We start from the raw sequence: 27,975 nt of genomic DNA on the forward strand, positions 1-27,975 counted from the left end.
TACTAAGATTAAAGTAGACTGGTGGTACAGACAGAACCTACATTTCTCACAATGTATATATTCTGTATGATTAAACAGTAAATGTTTTTATACAAGTGTTTCAGTGAGATTACAAACAAATCGATTAACAAAATTAAGGTCAACAAGAGTCACTGACGATACGCAGAGGGGCAGACTAAAATCATCGTTAGCTTCCCAAAATCGTTAAGACACAGTCGGGCCTCTGGAAATTTCCAGTGCGTACGAGGAAGGGTCAGTGTCAGATACAACATATTGGCACAGCGCTCCTCAGCGAGCACTATTTGACAATGCACTCATATTCATACTCATCACTAGTCAGAGTTCTTCGCATCATACTTGGCAGTGCAACTTTCCAGAAAGGATCTGCCGACTCGAGCGTCCGACCACAGGTCACTCTTCCTGGTCCGTCTCAGAAGAGGAGGCCGACGGAGCCAGGGGAGCCCTGCTCGCGTACGAATATCTCGAAGTACTCGTAGATGATGGTGACGGCGAGCAAGATGCCGGTGCCCGAGCCGATGGCGCCCAGCACGTCGGCGAGCACGGACAGCGCGCCTATACAGACGCCCCCGAAGGCGGCAGCCGTCGAGATGTAGCGGTCGAGCTCGCGCACCAGCGACCCGTCGCGGTGTCCCGGCATCACCATCCGCTGCTCGCGCAGCCGCCGCGCCACGTCGCGAGCCGACGACCCGGACACGCTCAGCCACGCCTTCGAGAAGAAGGCGCACGAGCCCAGCATGAAGCACAGGTACAGCAGCGCGTGCATCGGGTCTGCCACAGAGAGCGGTCGCATTACTCAGCAGCAAAAGCTACGTAAAAATGTAAAAACAAGAAACTTTTCAAACGTTCATAATAGGAAGGTAACCATCTGCATTACTTAATAGCTAACTTAATTAAGTCGGGTGATGCTGAGGGAATTAGATTAGGAAATGAGACACCTAAAGTAGTAAAGGAGTTTTGCTATTTGGGGAGCAAAATAACTGATGATGGTCTAAGTAGAGAGGATATAAAATGTAGACTGGCAATGGCAAGGAAAGCGTTTCTGAAGAAGAAAAATTTGTTAACATCGAGTATAGACTTAAGTGTCAGGAAGTCGTTTCTGAATGTATTTGTATGGAGTGTAGCCATGTATGGAAGTGAAACATGGACGATAAATAGTTTGGACAAGAAGAGAATAGAAGCTTTCGAAATGTGGTGCTACAGAAGAATGCTGAAGATTAGATGGGTACATCACATAACTAATGAGGTATTGAATTGAATTGGGGAGAAGAGGAGTTTGTGGCACAACTTGAAAAGAAGGGACCGGTTGGTAGGACATGTTCTGAGGCATCAAGGGATCACAAATTTAGCATTGGAGGGCAGTGTGGAGGGTAAAAATCATAGAGGGAGACCAAGAGATGAATACACTAAGCAGATTCAGAAGGACGTAGGTTGCAGTAAGTACTGGGAGATGAAGAAGCCTGCATAGGATAGAGTAGCATGGAGAGCTGCATCAAACCACTCAGGACTGAAGGCCGCAACAACAACAACAACAACAACAACTTAGTTTAAGGTACACAGTGGTTCCAATGGCTCTAAGCACTATGGGACTTAACATCTGAGGTCATCAGTCCCCTAGACTTAGAACTACTTAAACCTAACTAACCTATGGACATTAGAACCTGAAATCGTAGCAGCAGCGTGGTTCCGGACTGAAGCGCCTAGAATCGCTCGGCCACAGCGGCCGGCTACGGTGCACAGACCGACTTGCAAATTATTTACCCAACGGCTTCCAGCCGCTACAAAAACTTGATCTTTCAGTATTTCAGATGAGTTTTAATTAATACCCAACTTGAAAATTTAAATTACTGTCACAATCTATCCATTAAGAGGCAAAGTCTCGTCGTGTCAAAGATTTAAGACAGCAAGGCAAATATTACAAACAGTGTATATGTCGTGATGGAGCATAACTCATGGCGCGCAAATTATGCTAACTACAATCACTAAATACAGGGTGTTTCGGAAAGAATGACTTGATTTTGGACGGTGCCGATTGAATGAGCTTGGCCTAGATATCAGAAGATCGCCGTCACATCTTTTGGATAGGGTGGATAGCAATGTGCGGCTGTTTGCTGATGATGCTGTAGTGTACGGAAAGGTGTCGTCGTTGAGTGACTGTAGAAGGATACAAGATGACTTGGACAGGAGTTGTGATTGGTGTAAAGAATGGCAGCTAACTCTGAATATAGATAAATGTAAATTAATGCAGATGAATAGGAAAAAGAATCCCGTAATGTTTGAATACTCCATAAGTAGTGCAGCGCTTGACACAGTCACGTCGATTAAATATTTGGGCGTAACATTGCAGAACGATATGAAGTGGGACAAACATCTAATGGCAGTTGTGGGGAGGGCGGATAGTCGTCTTCGGTTCATTGGTAGAATTTTGGGAAGATGTGGTTCATCTGTAAAGGAGACCGCTTATAAAACACTAATACGACCTATTCTTGAGTACTGCTCGAGCGTTTGGGATTCCTATCAGGTCGGATTGAGGGAGGACATAGAAGCAATTCAGAGGCGGGCTGCTAGATTTGTTACTGGTAGCTTTGATCATCACGCGAGTGTTACGGAAATGCTTCAGGAACTCGGGTGGGAGTCTCTGGAGGAAAGGAGGCGTTCTTTTCGTGAATCGCTACTGAGGAAATTTAGAGAACCAGCATTTGAGGCTGACGCAGTACAATTTTACTGCCGCCAACTTATATTTCGCAGAAAGTCCACAAAGATAAGAGAGATTAGGGTTCGTACAAAGGCATATAGGCAGTCAATTTTCCCTCGTTCTGTTTGGGAGTGGAACAGGGAGAGAAGATGCTAGTTGTGGTACGAGGTACCCTCCACCACGCACCGTATGGTGGATTGCGGAGTATGTATGTAGATGTAGACATGTCAGTCAATGAGTCTTCTCAGTTTGCAGTCAATCAGAAATAGGATGGCGTACGCTCAACAGAAGGGGTCTAGTGTGCTGCAGTTTTCAAAGACTGAGTCACTGATTTCGGTCCAACGTGCTTTTCATCGGCCTTTTCGCACTGATCGTTAGAGATACTCGGTTAAAGTGAACGTTTTTTGTGCCATTTCTCATGAAAAAGTGTACGGTCCCTTCTTTTCTTGACTAAAACACAGTGACTGAAAAGAGCTACATCAACATTTTTGTATCTATACTCTGTAAAGCACTGTGAGGTGCACAGCAGAGGGTACGCCACATTGTACCAATTTTTAGGGTTTCTTCCTGTTCTATTCACGAATGGAGCGCGGGAGAATGATTATTTGAATGTCTCTGTGCGTGCAGCAATTATTCTAATCTTACTTCACGATCCCTGTATGAGCGATACTTAAGAGGTTGCAATATATTCCTAAAGTAAATATTTAAAGCTGGTTCTTGAAACTTTGTTAATAGACGTTCACGGATTGTTTACGTCTATCTTCAAGAGTCTGCCAGTTCAGTTCCTTCAATATTTCTGTGACAGTCTCCCGCGGATTAAATAAACCTGTGACCATTCGTGCTGTCCTATGTGGTACGGGTCCCACACATTTGAGCAATATTCTAGAACCGGTCGCACGAGTGACTTGTAAGCAATCTCATTTGTAGACTGATTGCACTTCGCCAGTATTCCACCAATAAACCGAAGTCTACCAGCTGCTTTACCCACGACTGAACCTATGTGATCATTCCAAATCACATCTCTACAAAGTGCTATTCGCTAGTATTTGTACGTGTTGGCCGACTCCAACAGTAACTCATTAATATTATAGTCATAGGATACTACATTATTTCGTTTTGTGAACTACACAATCTCACATTTCAGAACATTTAAAGCAAATTGTCAATCTCTGATCTTATCAAGATCTGACTGAATATTTATGCAGCTTCTTCCAGATAGTACTACTTATTGAAAATTCTGGCATGAGTTTTTAAGTTACTAATTCTTTACTACAAACTCTATAATAAATGACAAGCACCAGTTTGCTTATGTTCTACAATATTAATTTTATTGTTAACCGGTTTTCGGCTTACAAGGCCATCTCCAGATATTTACTGAGTATTATCACCAAAGAAGTTAAATGTTAGCAAACAACATTGGAAGAAAAGTAACACATCTAGACTGATGTAGAAACATACAGTAAGTAACATCTTTGCAATGAAATAGTAAAAACTGAACAATACATAAATAACAATGGAGTAGACAGAAAAACCTTTTGCACAAAATAGGAATAGCATGCCTACATAAGTTTCTATTAATAAACAAAACTAATAAAATAAAATAAAATTAGTACCAGACCAGAATGCGTCAGGAGGTATGAAACATGGAGAGTGATACACAACCAATTAAAAGAAGAGACAGTTATCAGTGTAAATACAGAATACATAAGGAATGGCTACAATTCAGTTCTTATTGACCACATATTGCACAGGAAATAAAAACGAAAAATTATACCCCTCCTCTATGCCACACCTGCTTCCCCATCCACTGTCTCCGATAAATGGTGTACACTACCATTTCTAGGTCAGGTATCTCAGATTGTAGCCAAAGCACTGAAAATCTGCAAGTATAGGCTTTCCTACTATGTCAGGAACATGACAGCCCAGTGTGTTTGTAATAGCAGAGACAAGATCCAGTTATTAGCCAACAGTGGGGTATACAAAATCACCTGTTCTGATTGTGACAAATTTTACACTAGTCAGTGAGGCAGAGACATATCAACTATGCTGGCTGAAAATGAACGCAGCTGGAAGTTGCAGAATTCAGACTCTTAATTTGCCGAGTATGTACTGAGTGAGGGTCACAACTACCAGCCAGTGTCCCATGTACTTCGCTTAGCAAAAAAAGGCCATAAGCCCAACCTGCTCGAAGCCCTGGAAATTAACAAACATCTCCCTCACAGTCCAGATCTCATCCTAAATGGCCAGACACAGCTCAACACTTCCCCTCTCCTAAACTTCATATACTTATCTTTGTTGTTCGTTACTTCCCACACTCTCCCTTCCTACATATTCCCATTTTCCTGTATTCATTAAGTTGTTTTGTTTTGTTGAAGTTGTCTTTGTATTCCACATAGAATGTAGTTTCAATAGTTAAGGCTTTCTTTTATCTGGTACTTGTATTACTGTCCTTGTTTAACAACCCTTGTAGTTCTCATCAAATACTGTTCATATTTATCTTTGCTCATTTATTTAATGAAAACTGTTACACAGCCACTGCTTTGATTATAATGTTAATGTTAAAATGCAGTACCACCACACTCTCAAACTGTAGGCGCCCTCAAACACCTCCATTTTCCTGCATTTATTTATTTCTATTTATCTTATTGATATTGCGTAAGTTCCTTATGTATTCTGTATTTACACTGATAACTGTCTCTTATTTTAATTGGTTGTGTATCACTCTCCATGTTTCATACCTTCTGACGCATCCTGGTCTGGTACTAATTTAATTTTATTAGTTTTGTTTATTAATAGAAACTGTTGTGTAGGCATGCTATTCCTATTTTGTGCAAAAGGTTTTCCTGTCTACTCCATTGTTATTTATGTACTGTTCAGTTTTTACTATCTCATTGCAAAGATGTTACTTTCTGTATGTTTCTACATCAGTCTAGATGTGTTACCTCTCTTCCAATGTTGTTTGCTAACATTTAACTTCTTTGGTGATAATACTCAGTAAATGTCTGGAGATGGCATTGTAAGCCGAAAACCGGTTAACAATAAAAGTAATATTGTAGAACAAAAGCAAACTGGTGCTTTTCATTTATAATAATATTGTTCTGCCAAGATCCGATGGAATATTCTGTTAATACTACTAACTCTATTCGCAAAACCATTTGCAGACTGTGTCCACATGCACTACTGAAGTACTCGCAAAATTATTGCGTATTTCTGAAGAAATGACGTCATAAACATTGAGATGTGCGAAAAAATAGCTTTTGCATAAAATGGAGCGCAAATTACCCAGACTATACTCAGTCCAGTGTTTAATAATGAGAGCTCTTATCGGCTTTCTGCTAACTTTAAATACAATTTCAAACCTTTACTAAACTTTTCCTCATTTATATGTCTACACGTAATATATTTAATACATTAACTCACTTGTTCAAGTTATCAGATGTCTGAAGCTCTTTAATATATGGGAGTTTGATTCTGTAAAGATTCAGGAGTGGAGGGTTTACTGCTTATTATAAGAGTCGAGCATAAAACGGTAACGCGACCAATAATATAAAATGAGTCATTAATCCTTTCACTGTTGTATATGCCGCGACCTTGCGTGACGTCTACAGGGTGTATCGCATCAGATGTAAGACGCCTTTATTTTATGAATGGTTCAAAACATCGAAAAAAGGTTTACGGCAAATGATAGTACACAGCGGGCCACGTAATTTTATTTCATAGGGAAAATTTTTAACTTTTGTAATAGCCAAGATAATTAAACATAATATATGCATTTATTTAACAGAAAGACAAACTGTATTTCTTCATAGTATTCGAAAGTAGCGGGCCAGTGTATATTAGAGCTCAAGACTTGCTAATATCAGAATAGCGTTCCCAGGATTATGCCATAATTGCATCCTGGCAATTACAACAACGCCATGACATCATGGCTCCCTGAATTCTGACATCATACAGGTGCAAAAGGAGGGTTGCCTTGCCTTAAGCTACCTAGATTCGACTACTGTTCTAGGTCACCCAACTACCCACTCCTCCCATCTGAAATACATGCACGTAGAGCACTGTAAATAGGAACTTCCAAGAATTTTTGGTGAGTTAGGATATTTACCATTTTACGCCACAGAATGGATCATAGTTTGACCCTGTGCAAGGCTGTTTTCACTGTATTAGACACTAACACAGAACTGATAACGCGTCAGAGTGCCGCCATCTTGGTTCTTTTAAGTACAAAGGAAGGCCTGATAGTCGCAGCCAATCACTATTATGTAGTAGCGAAAACTGTGAACTTGGATTTCTACAAAGTGCTAAGCGTTACTCGGCTGTTAGAGAGAAAGATGAGACCAACCGTGGAACGCTTTGGTTTGTCGTTATTGCGGAGAAGCTGGACAACCTTGTTACTGAAATTGGCAACATAAATTAAACGGAAAATATGTGCATAGAAAGATGAATTTAAATGTGCTTCCACCCGTTACAGAACCAGTTCTCAACAGCATTTTCTCTCACTCTCCCAATATTTGTTTAATATACTCAAGTCTGGGTCTTTCTCTGACATTTCTCCCTTCACTGCTCCCTCTGTTACTCTTTTCAATAGACCATCATGTCTGAGTACGTGGCTATCAGCTGAGCCCTTCTTTTTCGTGTTCCATCTTTTCCCTCCTGCTGGAATAAAAACTTCCTCGTTTGTGATCATTTCTGTCCCGCTAATTTTCATCATTCTCCTGTAGCACCATGTTTAGAATGCAGCATTCTCACTCCTATCGTCCAATCTTCTCTGCAAATTTTTCAGTGCTCAACACGTAGGTCTTCAACATTTGTTTCCTCACGTCAAGGCTTATACTCTTTGTAGTGAATATGTTTTTCTTCTTATTAAAACCATTCTTGGCCTCGGCAGTTCTGCATACTATCTCCCTGTAGCTTCTTCCACCACTCGGAATTTTACTTCCCATTAATTAAACTTGTTCACTTCCTCAATCGTCTCATTTTCAACTTTACCGCTGTCTTGCTTACCTCGCTTCTACTGCTGACTAGAACTTTTGTTTCATTTGTGTTTTATTGTCATATGGAACTGTTTCTCACTTATTGTATTCGTTGTGTTCAAGATTTTCTGCAGGTCACCTTCACTTTCTGTAATTAGTGCTATGTCATCGGTGAATTTCAGCATGTCCACCTTATGTTCATCAATTGTTAATTCCTATGTTTACTTCTTTTCTCACCAAGTCGACTGCCTTCTGTATCTACAAATTAAAGAAGTATGGGGATAGGGAGCAACGTTATCGTAACCCCTTTTGAATGATATCTGATTCTTCTTTATTACCACAGCGAACTATTTCGATTTCACGTTTGTAGTTTTTATATATAAGCGTTTCGAAGACATTCTTTACATCTCCTATGCCATGTCAATTTGACCTAATTTCATAGTATTATCTATGTCTTGACATATTTCTTTAAAATGCTGTTCTTTATACTGTTTTGTCCTCTTATTAATCTTGTTTCTAAATTTTTTTGTATTTCTGCATTCCTTCTACATCCTTCTAGTGTTTATACTCTCTTCTTTCCTTTATCATATTCTCGACTTCCTGACTTATCCATTCTTTCCTGTTCTGCTGTTACTTTTTTCCCTAATACCACTTATTCAGAGTTTAAAATGCATTTCTTTATTTTACTCCATTTCTGTTGTAGCCCCATGTGTTATCTGGTTTCCTCAACAGTGTTGTTTGTTTGTGCTGTGTAGCGATTTTATGGAGACTCATCTTTAAGCTTATGATACCTACCACTGCTTCTTTCTTTCACCTTTAATATTTTGAATTCTGGTTCACAAAGCATCACAACTAAATTATTGTTGATGTTGACACCTGCTCCAGGGTAGCTTCTGCTGTCCTTCACTGATTCTTGAATGTTTCTCTTACCAGTATGTAGTCTATGTGTGCCCTCTGTATGTCTCTTGCGGCTTTTCACTTATATCTCCTCCTTGGATAATGCCGGAATATAGTATTCGTTACCGTTAGTTTATATCTATGCAGACCTCTACAAATCTCTCTCTTCTCTCATTTCTTTATCCCAATCCATATTTACCAACTGTATTTCCTTCGATTCCTTCTACTGTTACATTCCTATCCCCAAGTAAAATGAAGTTTTCTTCACCTTGTATTTTCTTTATCAATTCAATTAGCTCTTCATAACATTTTTCCACCACTTTTTTTCCTCCTCTGTTGCTGGCATATAGACTTTGGTTTAATTTCAATCCGTACTCTAATTAGTCGTTCACTGTACTACACAAAACTGTTGACTCTGTTTCCCAGTTTCTTATGTCAGATTGTGCCCGCTCCACCATTTCCTGGCATACTCTCTGCTGTACCTTCCGGTACACCACAAATTCCACTCCAAAAATATCCAGGTTGTGGCCACCTCACTTCAGCTAAACCTAATACATATAAATTTAATTTTTCCATTTCAGTTATCATGTTCTGTAATTTCCCAGTCTATAGTAAGGTTCTCACATTCCTGACACCAATTCTTTTCTCGTTGCTAAACAAGTAATTTTAAAGGAGAGGTGTGGTCATTAAACTACTACCTACGTACTAAATTTTACATGTTCGTCACGACGAGATACGGTGTCAGGGCAAAGTTACCATTTCTCCTACATGGGAATGATAATGTATCAGCAAGAGGAATACTGGAAAAAATCGGCAAGGAAGCTGTGGAAATTATTTTGAAGAAATGTAGGAACCCTGTGGCCAAACCATACGAAGTGGAACGACCTGACGTTAAAATGGGTGTTCTAACAGAAGGGCTGCCTGCAATATTGAAGCAGATTCGTGCAGATGACTTGCCTTTTGGATTTTGACATAACGCGAGATTTTGGCCGAATTTTTAATAAAAATGGAGATCTGTGATTATCTGATATCAAACCATGGCTTCTGCATGGAAGAAGAATGTCAGGGAAACAGCAGTCTGACTGTGGACGACAATAAGACAGTTGGGATTGACAGTTTATTATTGTTGAGCTACAAGTGCAAAGATATATGACAAATTTATATGTCGAATCACAGCCGGGAGTGAACAAAGTTTTTGCTAACAACTTTATAGAAATTAAAAAGTGTCCCGACATGCGACTACGTGAAACTTTTACGCCTTCCTTGGCTGAAGAGCATGCTATTTCCAAGCTGGAGACTGCAGTATACAGCTACAAAATAGATCGTCTGTCTGACCCTGCGCGCGACTCTTTAAGCGTATTAAACTGCAACGAACAGTATTCACAATGTGCTCCACTCTACTCTGTGACAACTGCTTCCATGTGGTGACAATTAACGAATAACTTACAGAACAGCTGCTTTGTTATGTTTAACAACGTATGCAGTTCGTCTATTTCGACAGTAAGAACACACGAAAATTGACTGATGTACAAGTAAGTCTTCCTGACATTCGGGACCAATAAAAGCTTATAAACTGTATTCTAGCAACAAACAGTTTTAACTGCCTACCTGCTAACTATGTGGAGATTCTTAACACTGACTACAACAAAGACGACATAAGTGTTATACTGAAGTGCTATATTAAAGCAGAAGAAACATATTACTCTCGATCTAGAGAATTGCTCTTCACAATATCCTCAAATATAGATACTGATAAATTAGGACTGGTTGCTACCAACACTGTTCTTCCACAAATCTTAAGAAAACTAGTAAATGTATCGCACAGGCTGAAACCATTTTCCACTGATGAAATTACAGTAAATGGAGTTAATGTATAATGCCCTCGAAAAAGGAAACTGGTAATGGAGGACATCGCAACCAAAAAAGGAACACTGAAGTATAGGGCTGAAACAACTGCCTTAAAGGAATAATATTAAGAGCAAGATTAAATTCAAACCAAAGCACGGTATTTCAAACTCTGTGGTCCTAGTAAACAAGTTAAAAGATATATCTGTCTCACACAGTGATAAATTAGTATCCTCTGATGTTAGCAGTTTGTTTTCTAACATACCAGTAGTAGAATGCATTGATATTCTGACAGAGCTGATGCACAAGTCTAATGTCAATCCTGTAGAATTGAATGACTTGAGACTGGCCACACAGGCATGCCTCACACAGAACTATTTCCAGTTCCAAGGGACTCTTTATAAACAATTAGATGGCTTACCTATGGGTCCCCTCTTAGTCCACTGTTGGCTGAAATATTTATGGACCATTATGAGCCAAATTTTCTAAAAACAGAACCTTTGAGAGTAAACATCAAATACTGGTTTAGATATGTAGATGATGTCCTGTGTATGTGGACTGTTACTACAAGACAACTCAACACATTCCTGAAAAACCTAAACAGCCAACATAAAAATATCCAGTTCACTATGGAGATTGGCAACAAATCCATGAACTTCTTAGATCTCACCATTGACATCAGTACACACACACACACACACACACACACACACACACACACACACACACACACACACACACACACACACACACACACACATTCTTTCAAAATTTACAGAAAAATAACTACTACAGACACAGAAATACCTCCTTGCTCACAACACCCCATAGCTCACAAACATGCAGCTTTGCACTCAATGGTACAACGTCTCATATCCATGATTTTAAAGCAGAGTTGGATACAATAGAATTTATTGCCACAGCCAATGGCTACAATCCAGTTCTTATTGACCACATCTTGCACAGGAAACGAAAAATTATACCCCTCCTCTATGCCACACCTGCTTCCCCATCCACTGTCTGCAATAAATGGTGTACACTACCATTTCCAGGTCAGGTATCAGAGATTGTAGCCAAAGCACAGAAATCCTGCAAGTATATGGTTTACTACTATGTCAGGAACACGACAGCCCAGTGTGATTTTAATAGCAAAGACAAGATCCAGTTATTAGCCAACAGTGGGGTATACAAAATCGCCTGTTCTGATTGTGACAAATTTTACATTGGTCAGTTAGGCAGAGACATATCAACTAGGTTGGCTGAACAGGAACGCAGCTGGAGGTTGCAGAATTTAGACTCTGCATTTGCTAAGCATGTACTGAGTGAAGGTCACAACTACCAGCCACTGTCCCATGTACTTCACTTAGCAAACAAAGGCCATAAACTCAACCTGCTCGAAGCTCTGGAAATTAACAAATATCTTTCTCACAGTCCAGATCTCATCCTAAATGACCAGACACAGCTCAACACTTCCCCTCTCCTAAACTTCATATACTTATCTTTGTTGTTCGTTACTTCCCACACTCTCCCTTCCTACATATTCCCATTTTCCTGTATTCATTAAGTTGTTTTGTTTTGTTGAAGTTGTCTTTGTATTCCACATTGACTGTAGTTTCAATAGTTAAGGCTTTCTTTTGACTGGTACTTGTATTATTGTCCATGTTTAACACCCCTTGTAGTTTTCTCATCAAATACTGTTCATATTTTACTTTGCTCATTTATTTAATGAAAACTGTTACACAGCCACTGCTTTGATTATAATGTTAATGTTAAAATGCAGTACCACCACACTCTCAAACTGTAGGTTCCCTCAAACACCTCCATTTTCCTGCATTTATTTATTTCTGTTTATCTTACATATATTGCGTAAGTTCCTTATGTATTCTGTATTTTCATTGATAACTGTCTCTTCTTTTAATTGGTTGTGTATCACTCTCCATTTTTCATACCTCCTGATGAAGCCTTGTCTAGTACTAATTTTATTTTATTTTATTAGTTTTGTTTATTAATAGAAACTGTTATGTAGGCATTCTATTCCTATTTTGTGCTAATGGTTTTCCTGTCTACTCCATTGTTATTCATGTACAGTTCAGTTTTTACGTTTTCATTGCAAAGATGTTACTTACTGTATGTTTCTATATCAGTCTAGATGTGTTACTTCTCTTCCAATGTTGTCTGCTAATATTTAACTTCTTTGGTGATAATACTCAGTAAATGTCTGAAGATGGCCTTGTAAGCCTAAAACCGATTTACAATAAAAGTAATATTGTAGAACAAAAGCAAACTGGTGCTTTTCATTTATTAACAATATTAACTGCAATTGGGAAAAGGAAACTCTCTCAGATGTGCTAGCAAGATATACACAAGACTTTAAACACAGTGAAGGGAGAAATCTGGCTATGGCTGGGGAATACAAGATATTAACACTTAATGTGTTGTTTTCTCTGTGTGAATGGATATGCAGAAATTAACAAAGATTTTGTAGTAGACGAACTACCTGTTGGCTTTTGTCTCGGGTTCTTCAGTCAACGTCTGTCTGATGATTTTTCTGACATTTCGCCAGCACAAGTGGCTAGCATTGTCACAGCTTCACCCCTCCACTGCATTAGAAGGTGAAGCTTTGATAATGGCAGCCACTCGAGCTGGTGAAATGTCACAAAAATCATTTTAAAAAGCCGGCCGGAGTGGCCGAGCGGTTCTAGGCGCTACAGTCTAGAACCGCGCGACCGCTACAGTCGCAGATTCGAATCCTGCTTCGGGCATGAATTTGTGTGACGTCCTTAGGTTAGTTAGGTTTAAGTAATTTTAAGTTCTAGGGGACTGATGACCTCAGAAGTTAAGTCCCATAGTGCTCAGAGCCATTTTTTCATTAAAAAAACCTCGGTCAAAGAACCTGAGACAGGAGTCAAAAGGCAGTTTGTCAGTTTTTCAAGAAGTGCCCACTAAAAACTTAACAGGTTTGTATTTTGTAGCAGAATAGTTGCTTCTCTTATTTGCTAAGCCACCAAAAATACTAACAAATTTCCAACACAAAGAATCTGGGATATGTGTGTAGAATTAGCCAGTCAATCTGACTGATGTTTAGACATATGTATATGTAAACACTGGAATAGTTTGCCATCCCCACAGTGAAATAGGCTTCACAATATCTTCTCGTCATGATTATATTCCACATCCATTAACCCAACCTTGTAAGTATCCCTGGCTGACAAACCAATTCCGCATTTTGCACGTAGCACACCACGAAAATCAAAAATTTGTTATGCATGTGATAAATAATTATAGATTGGATCAAATATGATTGCTAATTGTGGCCTTTTTTTACAAAAGCATATTGACTGTAGCATAGTGTGGTGGAACTGTAGCACGGTAACACATATAACGTTTAGCCTCTGAGCGCTACGCTAACACATTAAAGAGACGTCACGGTCATAGGAAAGGCTTATGACTCTTAAGGTACTGTCTTTCCTCTGTTCGACACATTGAGTCCTTCAGGTCACGGAGACAATGACTCTTACTAGATTTCATATTTTTTTCTTAACCTAGCAAAGAAAACCACTAGGAAGCTGGTGCTTTTGCCAGACGTAGTAACTGCAAATACCCATTCGTTGGAGTGCTGGTCGAAATGTCGGAATCTAGACCGTTTACTGCATTAAGGGACAAACAAAAAATCAGTTTATACAGCTCCATTCATATCTGGTTCAGTTAAAAAAAAAGATGGTTTACATTGCATCTAAATGTGACAGACTAGATGTTATACACCTAGTCCTATGCATAGCAGTTTAGCAAGCAAATGGATGTGTAATAGTTACACCAAAATAGACTCTTATAGCTGGAAACACAATGGATCACGTGTCTGACCCTGTGCATAGACCAATGATCAGTATTTACAAATTTCCACTGTGCCAGTCACTTCCACGTAGCTTCGATTAACAAATAACTTACAGATCAGCTGCTGTGTGATGTTTAACAGTGGTATGTAGCTTATCTAATGGGGTAATAAACTCCTAAGCACAGTCAAGGTTACGTATACAAAAAGAGAACACTGGAGATGGAGAACATTGAAGTCAAATAGCGAAAATCTGGAGTATATGTTGTAGACAACTACCTAAAAGAATGATATATAAAATGCAATTGTAAAAAAGAAGAAGCTATTGCAAAATGCAGAAGCAAAGTTTACATATTACTTCAAGCACAGTGCGATATTAGCATTTACTATAAACAGAAATAACGTATCATTTTTATAGGTACACATTTTATCTGGAAAGTGTATTTTTTCCCTAGCCTCCATGCTCTGCACTAACAGGCTCAAGTACACCTGATGTGTTTAACACAAATGGCGACAGCTGATTATGTTCCAGGGTCAGAACCACGTGATAACGCATACCTTTTAAGAACGCATGTGCAGTCACCCAACAATGCAAATGCTGTCACACGATATCGTTCCCAAAAATACACATGTGCGTGTCTGGCAGGCTGTCTGCTTCTGTACTATGAAATAGTATCACGCAGTCGTACTTTCTTTGCAGGACCCAGCCTACCAGCGTTAGAATTATTTTTTGCACTATCACACTTTCTTTGCAGGACCCAGCCTACCAGCGTTAGAATGATTTTTTGCACTATCACACAGAACTGCAGTGGCCTCATATGAAAGCCAGAAGAGAGCTGCCGAGTTGTCACCAAGCATCAACTATGGCGGATGCTGCGGTACACATGTCTGCAGATCTGAGGGCCAGCATAGAATGCAGGTCCAGCTCATCAGTGCCACCTGCTATCTGAGATAACAGTTGTTGGCCATCTTGAAAGCAGTCTTGTAATGTCACAGGGTGTGTCAACCAAGTCTCTTCTTGCTCTCGGTCAAGGCCGCTGCAGTTCTTGCACCAGAGTGAAAACTCATTCTAATGCTGGTAGGCCAGATATCCACAAACAAAATAAGAATATGCTATACGGAATTATGCATCACAGAAGTAGCCAGCCAGCCATGCACATATACATATTTTTGAGAACTCTATCACATCAGGGTGTTCGCGTTACTGAGAGATTACATGTGCATTCTTGAAATGTATGCACTATCGCGTGGAAGAGGGCCTGGGGCATAATCGCCCATCAGCATTCGTGCAAAACACATTGTGATCACTTGGGCTTGCCATCTCAGAGAATGGAAAAAAATGGTTCAAATGGCTCTGAGCACTATGGGACTTCACTTCTGAGGTCATCAGTCCCCTAGAACTTAGAACTACTTAAACCTAACTTACCTAAGGACATCACACACATCCATGCCCGAGGCAGGACTCGAACCTGCGACCGTAGCGGTCGCGCGGTTCCAGACTGTAGCGCCTAGAACCGCTGGGCCACTACGGCCGGCTCAGAGCATGGAGGTTAGAAAAAAGAATAAACTTTCTAGGTGAGGTGTGTGCATCAAATCAAATATCAAACTGATCGGAATTATACCATATACGGAGATGGCTCCCCCTTTGGATACAGAAGCAGGCTGCTGATTCCAATGCCGTATAGTCATACGGAACTTTTAAGTAAAGAAATTTTGCAAACGAATTACAGTTAAAAGCTGTTATTCCACCAGTTTTAAATTCGGCAAACGGTTGTTCTACTAGATGTACAACATCTAGTGCACTGCATTTCTTAGGAAGTTCCAGATGTAAATGGAGCTTTGTACACAGTATTTCTGTGTGTCCGTTAATGCAGTAAGTGGTCTCGATTCTGTCATTTCCGACCAGTACTCCAACAAATGGTATTTGCGATTACTATGGCTCGAAAATCACCACCTTGCCACCAGTTTTCTTTACTAGTGTTATGTTTCCAATTGCTGTTTACATATTCTTTCTATGCAGCAGTTAGCTAAGCTATATACTCCAGTTTCTCATTTCCTGACTTCGATGTCCTCAATTTCTAGTTTTCTTTTTTTTTTTTTGTATACATAACAATAACGAGCCTTAGGGATTTATTACCCAATAGACAAACTGCATAACGCTGTTAAACACCACAGAGCAGCTGTTTGTAAGTTATTCGTCAAATGATACTAAATGGAAGTGACTGGCACAGAGTACAGTTGCAAAATACTGTTTGTTGGTCTTCGCACAAGGTCAAACACAAGATTCAAAAATGGTTCAAATGGCTCTGAGCACTATGGGACTCAACTGCTGAGGTCATTAGTCCCCTAGAACTTAGAACTAGTAAAACCTAACTAACCTAAGGACATCACAAACATCCATGCCCGAGGCAGGATTCGAACCTGCGACCGTAGCGGTCTTGCGGTTCCAGACTGCAGCGCCTTTAACCGCACGGCCACTTCGGTCGGCAAACACAAGATTCATTCTGTTCCCAGGTATAAGATTATATTTTGGCGTAAACTGGTAGCCATTCATTTGCTACTACTTCTATTTACACTCCTGGAAATTGAAATAAGAACACCGTGAATTCATTGTCCCAGGAAGGGGAAACTTTATTGACACATTCCTGGGGTCAGATACATCACATGATCACACTGACAGAACCACAGGCACAGACACAGGCAACAGAGCATGCACAATGTCGGCACTAGTACAGTGTATATCCACCTTTCACAGCAATGCAGGCTGCTATTCTCCCATGGAGACGATCGTAGAGATGCTGGATGTAGTCCTGTGGAACGGCTTGCCATGCCATTTCCACCTGGCGCCTCAGTTGGACCAGCGTTCGTGCTGGACGTGCAGACCGCGTGAGACGACGCTTCATCCAGTCCCAAACATGCTCAATGGGGGTCAGATCCGGAGATCTTGCTGGCCAGGGTAGTTGACTTACACCTTCTAGAGCACGTTGGGTGGCACGGGATACATGCGGACGTGCATTGTCCTGTTGGAACAGCAAGTTCCCTTGCCGGTCTAGGAATGGTAGAACGATGGGTTCGATGACGGTTTGGATGTACCGTGCACTATTCAGTGTCCCCTCGACGATCACCAGTGGTGTACGGCCAGTGTAGGAGATCGCTCCCCACACCATGATGCCGGGTGTTGGCCCTGTGTGCCTCGGTCGTATGCAGTCCTGATTGTGGCGCTCACCTGCACGGCGCCAAACACGCATACAACCATCATTGGCACCAAGGCAGAAGCGACTCTCATCGCTGAAGACGACACGTCTCCATTCGTCCCTCCATTCACGTCTGTCGCGACACCACTGGAGGCGGGCTGCACGATGTTGGGGCGTGAGCGGAAGACGGCCTAACGGTGTGCGGGACCGTAGCCCAGCTTCATGGAGACGGTTGCGAATGGTCCTCGCCGATACCCCAGGAGCAACAGTGTCCCTAATTTGCTGGGAAGTGGCGGTGCGGTCCCCTACGGCACTGCGTAGGATCCTACGGTCTTTGCGTGCATCCGTGCGTCGCTGCGGTCCGGTCCCAGGTCGACGGGCACGTGCACCTTCCGCCGACCACTGGCGACAACATCGATGTACTGTGGAGACCTCACGCCACACGTGTTGAGCAATTCGGCGGTACGTCCACCCGGCCTCCCGCATGCCCACTATACGCCCTCGCTCAAAGTCCGTCAACTGCACATACGGTTCACGTCCACGCTGTCGCGGCATGCTACCAGTGTTAAAGACTGCGATGGAGCTCCGTATGCCACGGCAAACTGGCTGACACTGACGGCGGCGGTGCACAAATGCTGCGCAGCTAGCGCCATTCGACGGCCAACACCGCGGTTCCTGGTGTGTCCGCTGTGCCGTGCGTGTGATCATTGCTTGTACAGCCCTCTCGCAGTGTCCGGAGCAAGTATGGTGGGTCTGACACACCGGTGTCAATGAGTTCTTTTTTCCATTTCCAGGAGTGTATATATGTCTAGGTGTACATCTAGTCTGCCACATTTAGTTGCAATTTAACCATCATTTCCAAAGAAGATCCAGATGCGAATCGAACTTTATAAACAGATTTTTTCGTTTGTCCCTTAATGCAGTAAACTGTCTCCATTCTGACATTTTCGACGAGTACTCCAACGTACACATGTTTGCGGTTACTGTGGCTGGCAAAAACACCAGCTTCCCAGCGGATATGTTTGCTAGTGTTAAGAGTACGATAAAACTTGGTAAGAAACACTCTCCACGGCAGTATCTATGGAAAAGCAAAGAAAAGCTATACTTCTCTAGGGACCTAACTGTCTTGCTGGCAAGAACATTGGTACCGAATGAGTCAATGTGTTGAACAGACTTAACAAATAACGAATTAAAAGCTTATAAGCTGGTCAAACGACCATGACATCGTTTGTCGATGTGTTTGCCAGCCAGCCTACCGACTTCTGATGTTCACCTCTGATGCTACGTGGAGCTGCCAGCAGTCGTCGTCACGTTACACCAAGACTTGGCTTCTACCACAGCACACCTCCAGGATTTTGGTTCAAATGGCTCTGAGCACTATGGGACTTAACTTCTAAGGTCATAAGTCCCCTATAACTTAGAAATACTTAAACCTAACTAACCTAAGGACATCACACACATCCTTGCCCGAGGCAGGATTCGAACCTGCGACCGTAGCGGTCACGCGGTTCCCGACTGTAGCGCCTTGAACCGCTCGGCCACCCCGGCCGGCCAGGATTTTGGTATTATGGTCATGTCATAGTGCTCATGCAAACAGAGATAGTTCGTGAACCATGTAGGATGTTAACTGACATTTTAGTTGGTTGGTTTGTTGTTTTGGAGAAGGAGACCAGACATCGAGGTCATCGGTCTCATCGGATTAGGGAAGGACGGGGAAGGAATGCGGCCGTGCCCTTTGAAAGGAACCATCCCGGCATTTGCCTGGAGCGATTTAGGGAAATCATGGAAAACCTATATCAGGATTGCCGGACGCGGAATTGAACCGTCGTCCTGCCGAATGCGAGTCCAGTGTCTAACCACTGCGCCACCTCGCTCGGTGACATTTTAGTGATTGTGATTCAGTCCACCAGACTTACCGGCTCTCACCCACTTCAAGAAATACACTTCACTGAAAAGTACTTCTTGTGTTGCTGTAATTAAGCTTCAAAGAAGACAATCGAAGTTTATGTTCCTTCCAATAAACTTATTATTCACATTCTAATTGGGCACCAACTGTCCCACGTGAAACCCAATGTTGGACAATAACAGTTCCCTACTAACTGTGCCTGGTGTGAATTGCAGCACTGCAGTTCCTCAGTATCCTTTCACCCCACCCCCTCAGCCAAAAGTGCTAGGGGCACCTCATTGTCACAGTAATTTTATCCGGGTAGCAAGTGATACGTGCCCCAAGTTTGGTATAAATTGCTTCAGGTACTGTAGTTATGCTGATATGTCACTCTCCCTGCATACCTCCCCGACCTCTACCACCCGCAGGAGCGACATGTCATCCAGTGAGCGTAGCGACAGCGAAAACTGTGGTTTCCATAATAATATGGGTCATTGTCGAATATTTTTACATGTCAAGGCTTCTCATCCTCACCGCTTTCCCTAGAGGTGATAGGGGTATATTACTCTCACAGTATTTTTACATAAATAATAATAGTATTAAGGAGTTATGTTCATACTAAATTTGCTTGAAATTCCTCCAGGAGATCCTGAGTTATGCTTTTATGTTCCTTTTCACCCGCGACCCTCGGCCATACGGGTACTGGCGATGTCTTACTGTCACAGTAAATTTTTCCAGGTAGCGAAGTGCTAGTTTTGGTACAATTCTTTTGGGCGTTAAAGTGATACACTGGTGTATCACTGTCTTTGGCTTGGTATTGATTTGACATGGTTGTTGGATGCCCTTCTGAGAGATGTCATTCTAAGTTCTGTCCAACTGGCGCTTTAGAACGTCAAAAACCCGGGATGGTTGGAGTTTTCAACTGGGGACAGATCTGGCGACCTTGTTGGTCAAGGTAGGGATGGCAAACGCGAAGGCAGGCAATAGAAACTCTGTATGGGGGCTGGCAACATCTTTCTGAAATGAAAGCCCATGATGGCTTGCCGTGGAGGGCAACAAAACGGGACGCAGAATATGTCGACGTATGTTAGCCAAAGTAATCCTGCTATGAAAAGAAATTGTGCCCCTGACTGTCACACATGGTTGTCAAGCCTTATGGGAGAGGGAGGGGTAACAGCCATGTTGGTATCTCACAGCTGTCCGTAGAGTCTCCAGACACGTCTTGGGCCAGGAATCTCAACGATAGGAGTTGAATTGTCTTCAGTGATGAGCATGGCTTCGAACTGGGGCCCAGTCACCAGTGAAGACGAGTTTGGAGATGCACCAGATGCCAGTGGAATACCAAGCTCACTGTCGCCCGCCATACGTCCTGACCATCAGGAGTGATGGTCTGGGGTGCCATTTCTTTTCATAGCAGGACCCCTTTGGTTATTATCCGAGCCACGCTTACAGCACAGTTGTTGCCTTTAATGACAAGCTATCCTGAGCTTACAATTCAGCACGACAATGCCAATAATACCCACCTACGCATGGTGAGAGTTTCTACTGCTTCCGTCTTCTTGCTTGCTAAACCCTACCTTGGGCAGCAAGGTCGCCAGATCTCTCCCTTGCTGACATCGTTTGGGACATTATGGGCAGGGCGCTTCAGCCATCTCGAGATTTTGAAGAGCTAACACACAAATTTTGACAGAATTCGGCACAGTATCCCTCAGGAGTGACCCAAGAACTCTATCAATGAAGCTACACGAATAACTCCTTGCATAAGGGTCAGTGATTGACCAAAGTGTTACTTACTTGCTCTATTCGTGATTCTCTTCCTCTTCAATAAATCATCCAAGTTTTCAGAAATTGTTGCATTTGTTTCTGTACTTTTACATTATATCTACCTATTTTCGTCCCATTCGGATGATTCCTTCGCGGTGTGTCGCTTTTTTTATCTTAGACTGTAATGTTATAAATTTGGGAGTTATGGGTTGTTTTCTGAGTGTGGGTTACTACTCCCTTCTTCCGAAAACGGGCACATTGTAAACTACTTTCCAAAAACTGGAAAAACATTTGTGTGTATCCTCGTCTGCAACTGCTAAAATATCGATCTGATCCGAATGAATTTGTAATGCAGATAGCACTCCTGAAGAACACCTCAATGTGGAAGTCTTGTTTCATACTTTTTAAAGCTGCGCAAAGGAGAATTTTTGAAATTAGTTTTCGCCGATTTAAATTTACTTATGGGTACTAGTCAGCTATTCTGTAATTTCATATTTCAAGTGTGGTGTCACCGCCAGACACCACACTTGCTAGGTGGTAGCCTTTAAATCGGCCGCGGTCCATTAGTATACGTTGGACCCGCGTGTCGCCACTGTCAGTGATCGCAGACCGAGCGCCGCCACACGGCAGGTCTAGAGAGACTTACTAGCACTCGCCCCAGTTGTACAGCCGACGTTCATAGCAGTGGTTCACTGACAAATACGCTCTCATTTGCCGAGACGATAGTTAGCATAGCCTTCAGCTACGTTATTTGCTACGACCTAGCAAGGCGCTGTATTCAATTGATATTTATATTGAAGCATGTACAATCAAGAGCGATGTACTCCAAATATGGATTAAAGTTAAGTATTCCAAGAACTACGTTCTTTTCTTATTAGACTCAACTCCTTTAATTGTTCCAGACCTCACGCCAGTCTGCGTGTAATTAAACGCGTGCATTTCGGCCTCCTCTAGCAACACGGTGTTGGCTCTTCTGCCAACACTTCATCAAGTTTCAAATTTTTGAACATGTAATCTGCAATGAAAACAAAAACAGTGCTTGAATTAACTCTTGTATTATTCTATTTAAAACTTGTGAACATCGACTATCTCACTGTATTATAGATAGATTTTATAAACAGAAATGGAGAGATTGGACGAACAGCGAGTAACTGATATAATCTTATTTTCAAAGATAACTATCGATAGTCAATTTTTCTCGATTCTTTTATTAGTACGACATTTTTCTAGCAATGTTACTCCTAAGTATCGAAGCTTTTTGTTCAGTATCGGGAAGACAATAAGGAGTACGAAATGAGACAGTGTGGAACCTGCCAGAGAGAGAGAGGAGAGAGAGAGAGAGAGAGAGAGAGAGAGAGAGAGAGAGGGCTCGGCTCGTGATGGGGAATTCACTACGTCATGACAAGCCAATGAAGGGCTTGGAAGTAGTTCGGGATCATGTAGGGAAAGGCTTCGTTTTAACATTATGCCATGTCAGGGATAAACGGGGACGGAGTGGAAAAGACTAAACTCTAGGACCGAGCGTCCAGAGGCAGTAGAAGTCAGAAAAGTAGTGAGTAAGTAATGAGTACGGAGTTAAGACACTGGAAGCAGTAGCGAAAGAAACAACAGGAGTTAAGGGCTAGAGCCTCTGGATAGATTTTAGATAGCTGCAGGGAAAGCTGCGTGAGTTTAATGAAACATACAGTGCGACATTTTATTTAGCATTGCGATGTGGCATTTTTCGATTGGCACAACTCTCTTCAGTTCGATAGAATCGTGGTGTCGCCGTTATTTGTTCGTGGTATGATAGACGTCCACGGGTCCTGTAAAAGTCTACACAAAACGAGGCCGTCTAACGATCTAACGTCGTAAGCCTTTAAAAATAAATGTGAATGACAGAAGAAAGGGACGAGTATTCTCAGAATCTGTTATGCACTCGCATAAGTGATGCGTGCTGCAAATTTGTTATGAAACGGTCTTACAGTACCATGCAGAAGGAATTTAAAGATTTAGTTAACAATGAAAGACAAAAAATTACGAAAATGGACAGACGGGCTCCTTTGCTCAGAATATCAAGGAGAACTTCACGCTAAATTTGCAGGCATGCAGCACGTGAAGAATATTAAAATTTCTGAAGTCTTACTCATTATTCCACTGTCAGTTGCAGATGGAACTGAACGACGAGTATGGGAACTTCCTGTATCATTGCAAAGTACGTTTGTTAAGTCAAGGGGTGTGCCTGGAACGATTTTTCGATTTAAAGCTAGCTATTGTTGAGTTTATGAAGGAAAAGGGAGTGCAGGAACGAAAATTAGAACATCCATAATGGATTGCGGACCTCCCATTTTAAATGGACTTGGCTGCACACTGCCCAGTAAAACAATGTAAGGTGAGAAAACAACTTTCTCGTTTGATGGGAACGCATTTAAAAGGAAAATCACGTTATACACTCCTGGAAATGGAAAAAAGAACACATTGACACCGGTGTGTCAGACCCACCATACTTGCTCCGGACATTGCGAGAGGGCTGTACAAGCAATGATCACACGCACGGCACAGCGGACACACCAGGAACCGCGGTGTTGGCCGTCGAATGGCGCTAGCTGCGCAGCATTTGTGCACCGCCGCCGTCAGTGTCAGCCAGTTTGCCGTGGCATACGGAGCTCCATCGCAGTCTTTAACACTGGTAGCATGCCGCGACAGCGTGGACGTGAACCGTATGTGCAGTTGACGGACTTTGAGCGAGGGCGTATAGTGGGCATGCGGGAGGCCGGGTGGACGTACCGCCGAATTGCTCAACACGTGGGGCGTGAGGTCTCCACAGTACATCGATGTTGTCGCCAGTGGTCGGCGGAAGGTGCACGTGCCCGTCGACCTGGGACCGGACCGCAGCGACGCACGGATGCACGCCAAGACCGTAGGATCCTACGCAGTGCCGTAGGGGACCGCACCGCCACTTCCCAGCAAATTAGGGACACTGTTGCTCCTGGGGTATCGGCGAGGACCATTCGCAACCGTCTCCATGAAGCTGGGCTACGGTCCCGCACACCGTTAGGCCGTCTTCCGCTCACGCCCCAACATCGTGCAGCCCGCCTCCAGTGGTGTCGCGACAGACGTGAATGGAGGGACGAATGGAGACGTGTCGTCTTCAGCGATGAGAGTCGCTTCTGCCTTGGTGCCAATGATGGTTGTATGCGTGTTTGGCGCCGTGCAGGTGAGCGCCACAATCAGGACTGCATACGACCGAGGCACACAGGGCCAACACCCGGCATCATGGTGTGGGGAGCGATCTCCTACACTGGCCGTACACCACTGGTGATCGTCGAGGGGACACTGAATAGTGCACGGTACATCCAAACCGTCATCGAACCCATCGTTCTACCATTCCTAGACCGGCAAGGGAACTTGCTGTTCCAACAGGACAATGCACGTCCGCATGTATCCCGTGCCACCCAACGTGCTCTAGAAGGTGTAAGTCAACTACCCTGGCCAGCAAGATCTCCGGATCTGACCCCCATTGAGCATGTTTGGGACTGGATGAAGCGTCGTCTCACGCGGTCTGCACGTCCAGCACGAACGCTGGTCCAACTGAGGCGCCAGGTGGAAATGGCATGGCAAGCCGTTCCACAGGACTACATCCAGCATCTCTACGATCGTCTCCATGGGAGAATAGCAGCCTGCATTGCTGCGAAAGGTGGATATACACTGTACTAGTGCCGACATTGTGCATGCTCTGTTGCCTGTGTCTATGTGCCTGTGGTTCTGTCAGTGTGATCATGTGATGTATCTGACCCCAGGAATGTGTCAAAGTTTCCCCTTCCTGGGACAATGAATTCACGGTGTTCTTATTTCAATTTCCAGGAGTGTAGAAGGGCCGCAATCTGACAAACACATTCCAGTCACCTATTCTCACGGCCAGTAACGAAAACGCAAGGTATGAAGAATTCATTGTGGCCTTGAAAGAATTACAAGGATAGTTTCCTAAGCGTTTTGAGAACACTTTCAATCTTACATTTGTTTTCTATTTGTTTTGGAGTCCGTTTGTCGTCTTAGTTGAAAGCGCTCCTGTGCATATGCAAATGTAACCGATTGACCTGCAAGGCAATTGTCATTTCAATGGCAAATCCTTTTACGTTAAAACTGTCCAGAACGTCAAGTAGAGTTTCCATTTCCCCTTAATGAGGCTGCAAAAGTGCGACAAAATTTCGATCGACATATTTGTGTGAAAGCCCTTTTTGGATTATGAAACTAAATAAGTCACGATTACGTGGCAAACTGAGTGCGAAAATCTGTGAAACTGTCGGCATCTCTACGTATGTCGACAGTTCGTACCAGATAAAAATTATATTATGTCTTCAGCGCGAAAGGAATTAAATAATACCGAAAATTTGTTTTGTTTGTAATCAATGAGGTTGAGGAATGTGAAATCAAGTTGTCTGCAGCGCCCAGTCACAGTTTCCCCTTCCCCTTGTAACCCCCCCCCCCCCCAAACTCTCAGACAGCGAGGTGTGGCAGTGGGGTAAGTGAGCAGCGAGACTCAGCGCTATCACACTTGTGCCAGGGCACAGTTCTTGTGCCGAACTCTTGCTGCTAGTGCAGCAGAAGGACTTGGTTATTAGTGTGGAGGTACCTTCGCTAGGGAAGTCATTTCTACAGTTGAATTTCTGAACGAAATTTAAAAGTTAGCTGCATTTTCTGAGATTATTATTCTCCTCGTCATGCTTCGATCCCATGTTCCACCCCAAAAATTTAAGTCAGACAAGCAAGTCTCTCTCTCACTTTAGATAGCCACTTGGATTCCCTTTAGTACCAACCCATGCCACATGTTGCCTTGCAACAATTTTTTTAAATTTGCCATCATAATTGCTTTATTAGTGTCTGAGTGTTTAAACAACTTTCAGTGTTAATTTCTTTGTGTACAACATGGCACCTGGGTAATGTGGGCTGGCGTCACGGTGCCATCCACATCAGAACCTAGGGGCTGGATGAGGTTGGCCCAATATAGAAAATAAAACAAAATTTTTGTGGCTGCTATTAGCTGAAACAAGTGATGCAGAGACTTCATTGTGTCAGCAAGAGCTGAAAGATCAGGTCTGGTGTCAGTCTAATAGCGGGGGACTACAATGAGAAGCCATTTCAGTGGTGGCTTCCATCAATTGTTAACAAATATCATTAAAAATATTGTTTATGGCGGTATAGTTGGGGGCCAGTCAATAGGGGTGTCGGGTATGTGTGCTGGAAGTAATGAAATGAACCTCCCACAATTGCAGAATGGTAGTGATAACTAATATTGTACACCATATTAAGTGTAATACAGTGAACTGTGATGCAAAAAACTACAGTAATCATAAAATGGCATCCCTTAAAAAAGTTAAACTGTGTGCTCTTTACTGCAAACGAAATAGTTAAGAATTTTCTGCAAATATCACCATTACACCGCTACATCTGTCACTTCTGGACGGCCCACAACCAAGTGCTTCCATTGGACATCTCTAAAGATGAAAAGTTAGTGGAATTCTGAAAAACGGCGAAATGAGACATTTGCGTATCTCCAACGACAACCTCACGTGTATGGTCACTCTACTACAACTAGAGCATGGGGCAATTCTTGCTAACAAAAAGAGAGAAGTAAAATATAATACGTGACTCTTACTTGTTATCGAACAGGTAATATAATACTTACACACAAAATTTTAAACTCTGTTAGTCTCTGTAATGGCACAGTCGTTAGCCATGTCATGACATACCCTGTAGTAAAATCGAATAAGATGCCACGATCAGTAGTGAGAAGGGCCACTTAGACAACAGACTCACGTTGCTAGTGATCGTGGCCACTAATAAATGTTGCGATGGATCTGGTGGCATAGCACTGGGATTGACATACGCAGCACGAAAGCAAAATCGTAAACAATGTTTTTGTGGAATCCTATGGCTGGTGGAATTCGGTGTAGGATGGCAACAGACAATTTGTGGTGAATTAGTGACACGTTGTTTCTGGCTATCTGGGAGGAGACTGAGCAGTGAAACGTGTTACTTTTATACATAAACAAGAACGATCTGTCACACTACTACACTTTAAAACACAGTTTATATGTAATTCATGTCACACAGTCTCATACGGAACCTACATTCGCTTTCTTTTATATACTGTATATGATAAGATACTGTCATCCCCCTTCCCTTCTGTGTGAGAGGATGAATGAGCAAATGTGTTTCCAGTTGCATGCTTGAGGGTAGCAGACAAGCCTGTCTGCTAGAGAACAGTAGGACCAACATCGGAACAGGTAGCTACGCTTTCTAAAACCAGAGAGGTTTCTATTCTTAGTATGGTCCTGTCCGTCCCTTGTCATGTTGGCATAGGAAGCTGTCTCTCTGGTCACTTCCGTTGGTATTTGTGAAGCACGCTCGGTAGGAGCCCAGCAGGCCAGTCTGTCCGCGGCGAGCGTCTTAAGTGGTAAGATCTCCGGCTAAGCGCGTGTCTGCTAAGTCCGTAGGACAATGGATTTCTTAAGTTCAGCCTAACTGAAAATTTAATCACCTTTATTTCAGGTTGAGCTATAAAATATCTAATGTTATCTTAAATTGCAACACAGTGTAATTCGCGTGTGAAGTTCAGAATATCTTCCGGTAGTTGCTTTGTCACTACTTTGTGAGTAAAGTGGAACCACGTGTTGATCAGTAACTAACTAAGATCATCAATCTTAAATGCGAATGTGCGTGAGATTATAAATTCTCGTCTTGACAATGTTTTTCAATATAGCAACTTTTTCTTTAGGTTCAACCCACGTGGGGTGTACTTTGTGAGACCAGTACCACGTGCTTATACAATTGTTTGACCCATCAGGTTAATAGCAAGACGATAGTAACCAGTTCGAGGTTTTTCTTTAGTAAAT

General features: G+C 42.5%; 1 protein-coding gene across 1 annotated transcript in view; it reads right to left on the reverse strand.

Moving 5' to 3' along the window:
• Nucleotides 1–430: 430 nt before the first annotated feature.
• The window catches only part of LOC126198907 (protein transport protein Sec61 subunit alpha-like), an 83,628-nt gene continuing 56,083 nt past the window's right edge, over nucleotides 431–27,975 (reverse strand). Inside the window, exon 3 of the mRNA XM_049935534.1 lies at nucleotides 431–789. Within this exon, the coding sequence (XP_049791491.1) occupies nucleotides 431–789 (359 nt within the window). The remainder of the gene's footprint in view (nucleotides 790–27,975) is intronic.

The sequence above is a fragment of the Schistocerca nitens genome, chromosome 8 (genome assembly GCF_023898315.1).
Source record: "Schistocerca nitens isolate TAMUIC-IGC-003100 chromosome 8, iqSchNite1.1, whole genome shotgun sequence".
Lineage (NCBI taxonomy): Eukaryota > Metazoa > Arthropoda > Insecta > Orthoptera > Acrididae > Schistocerca > Schistocerca nitens.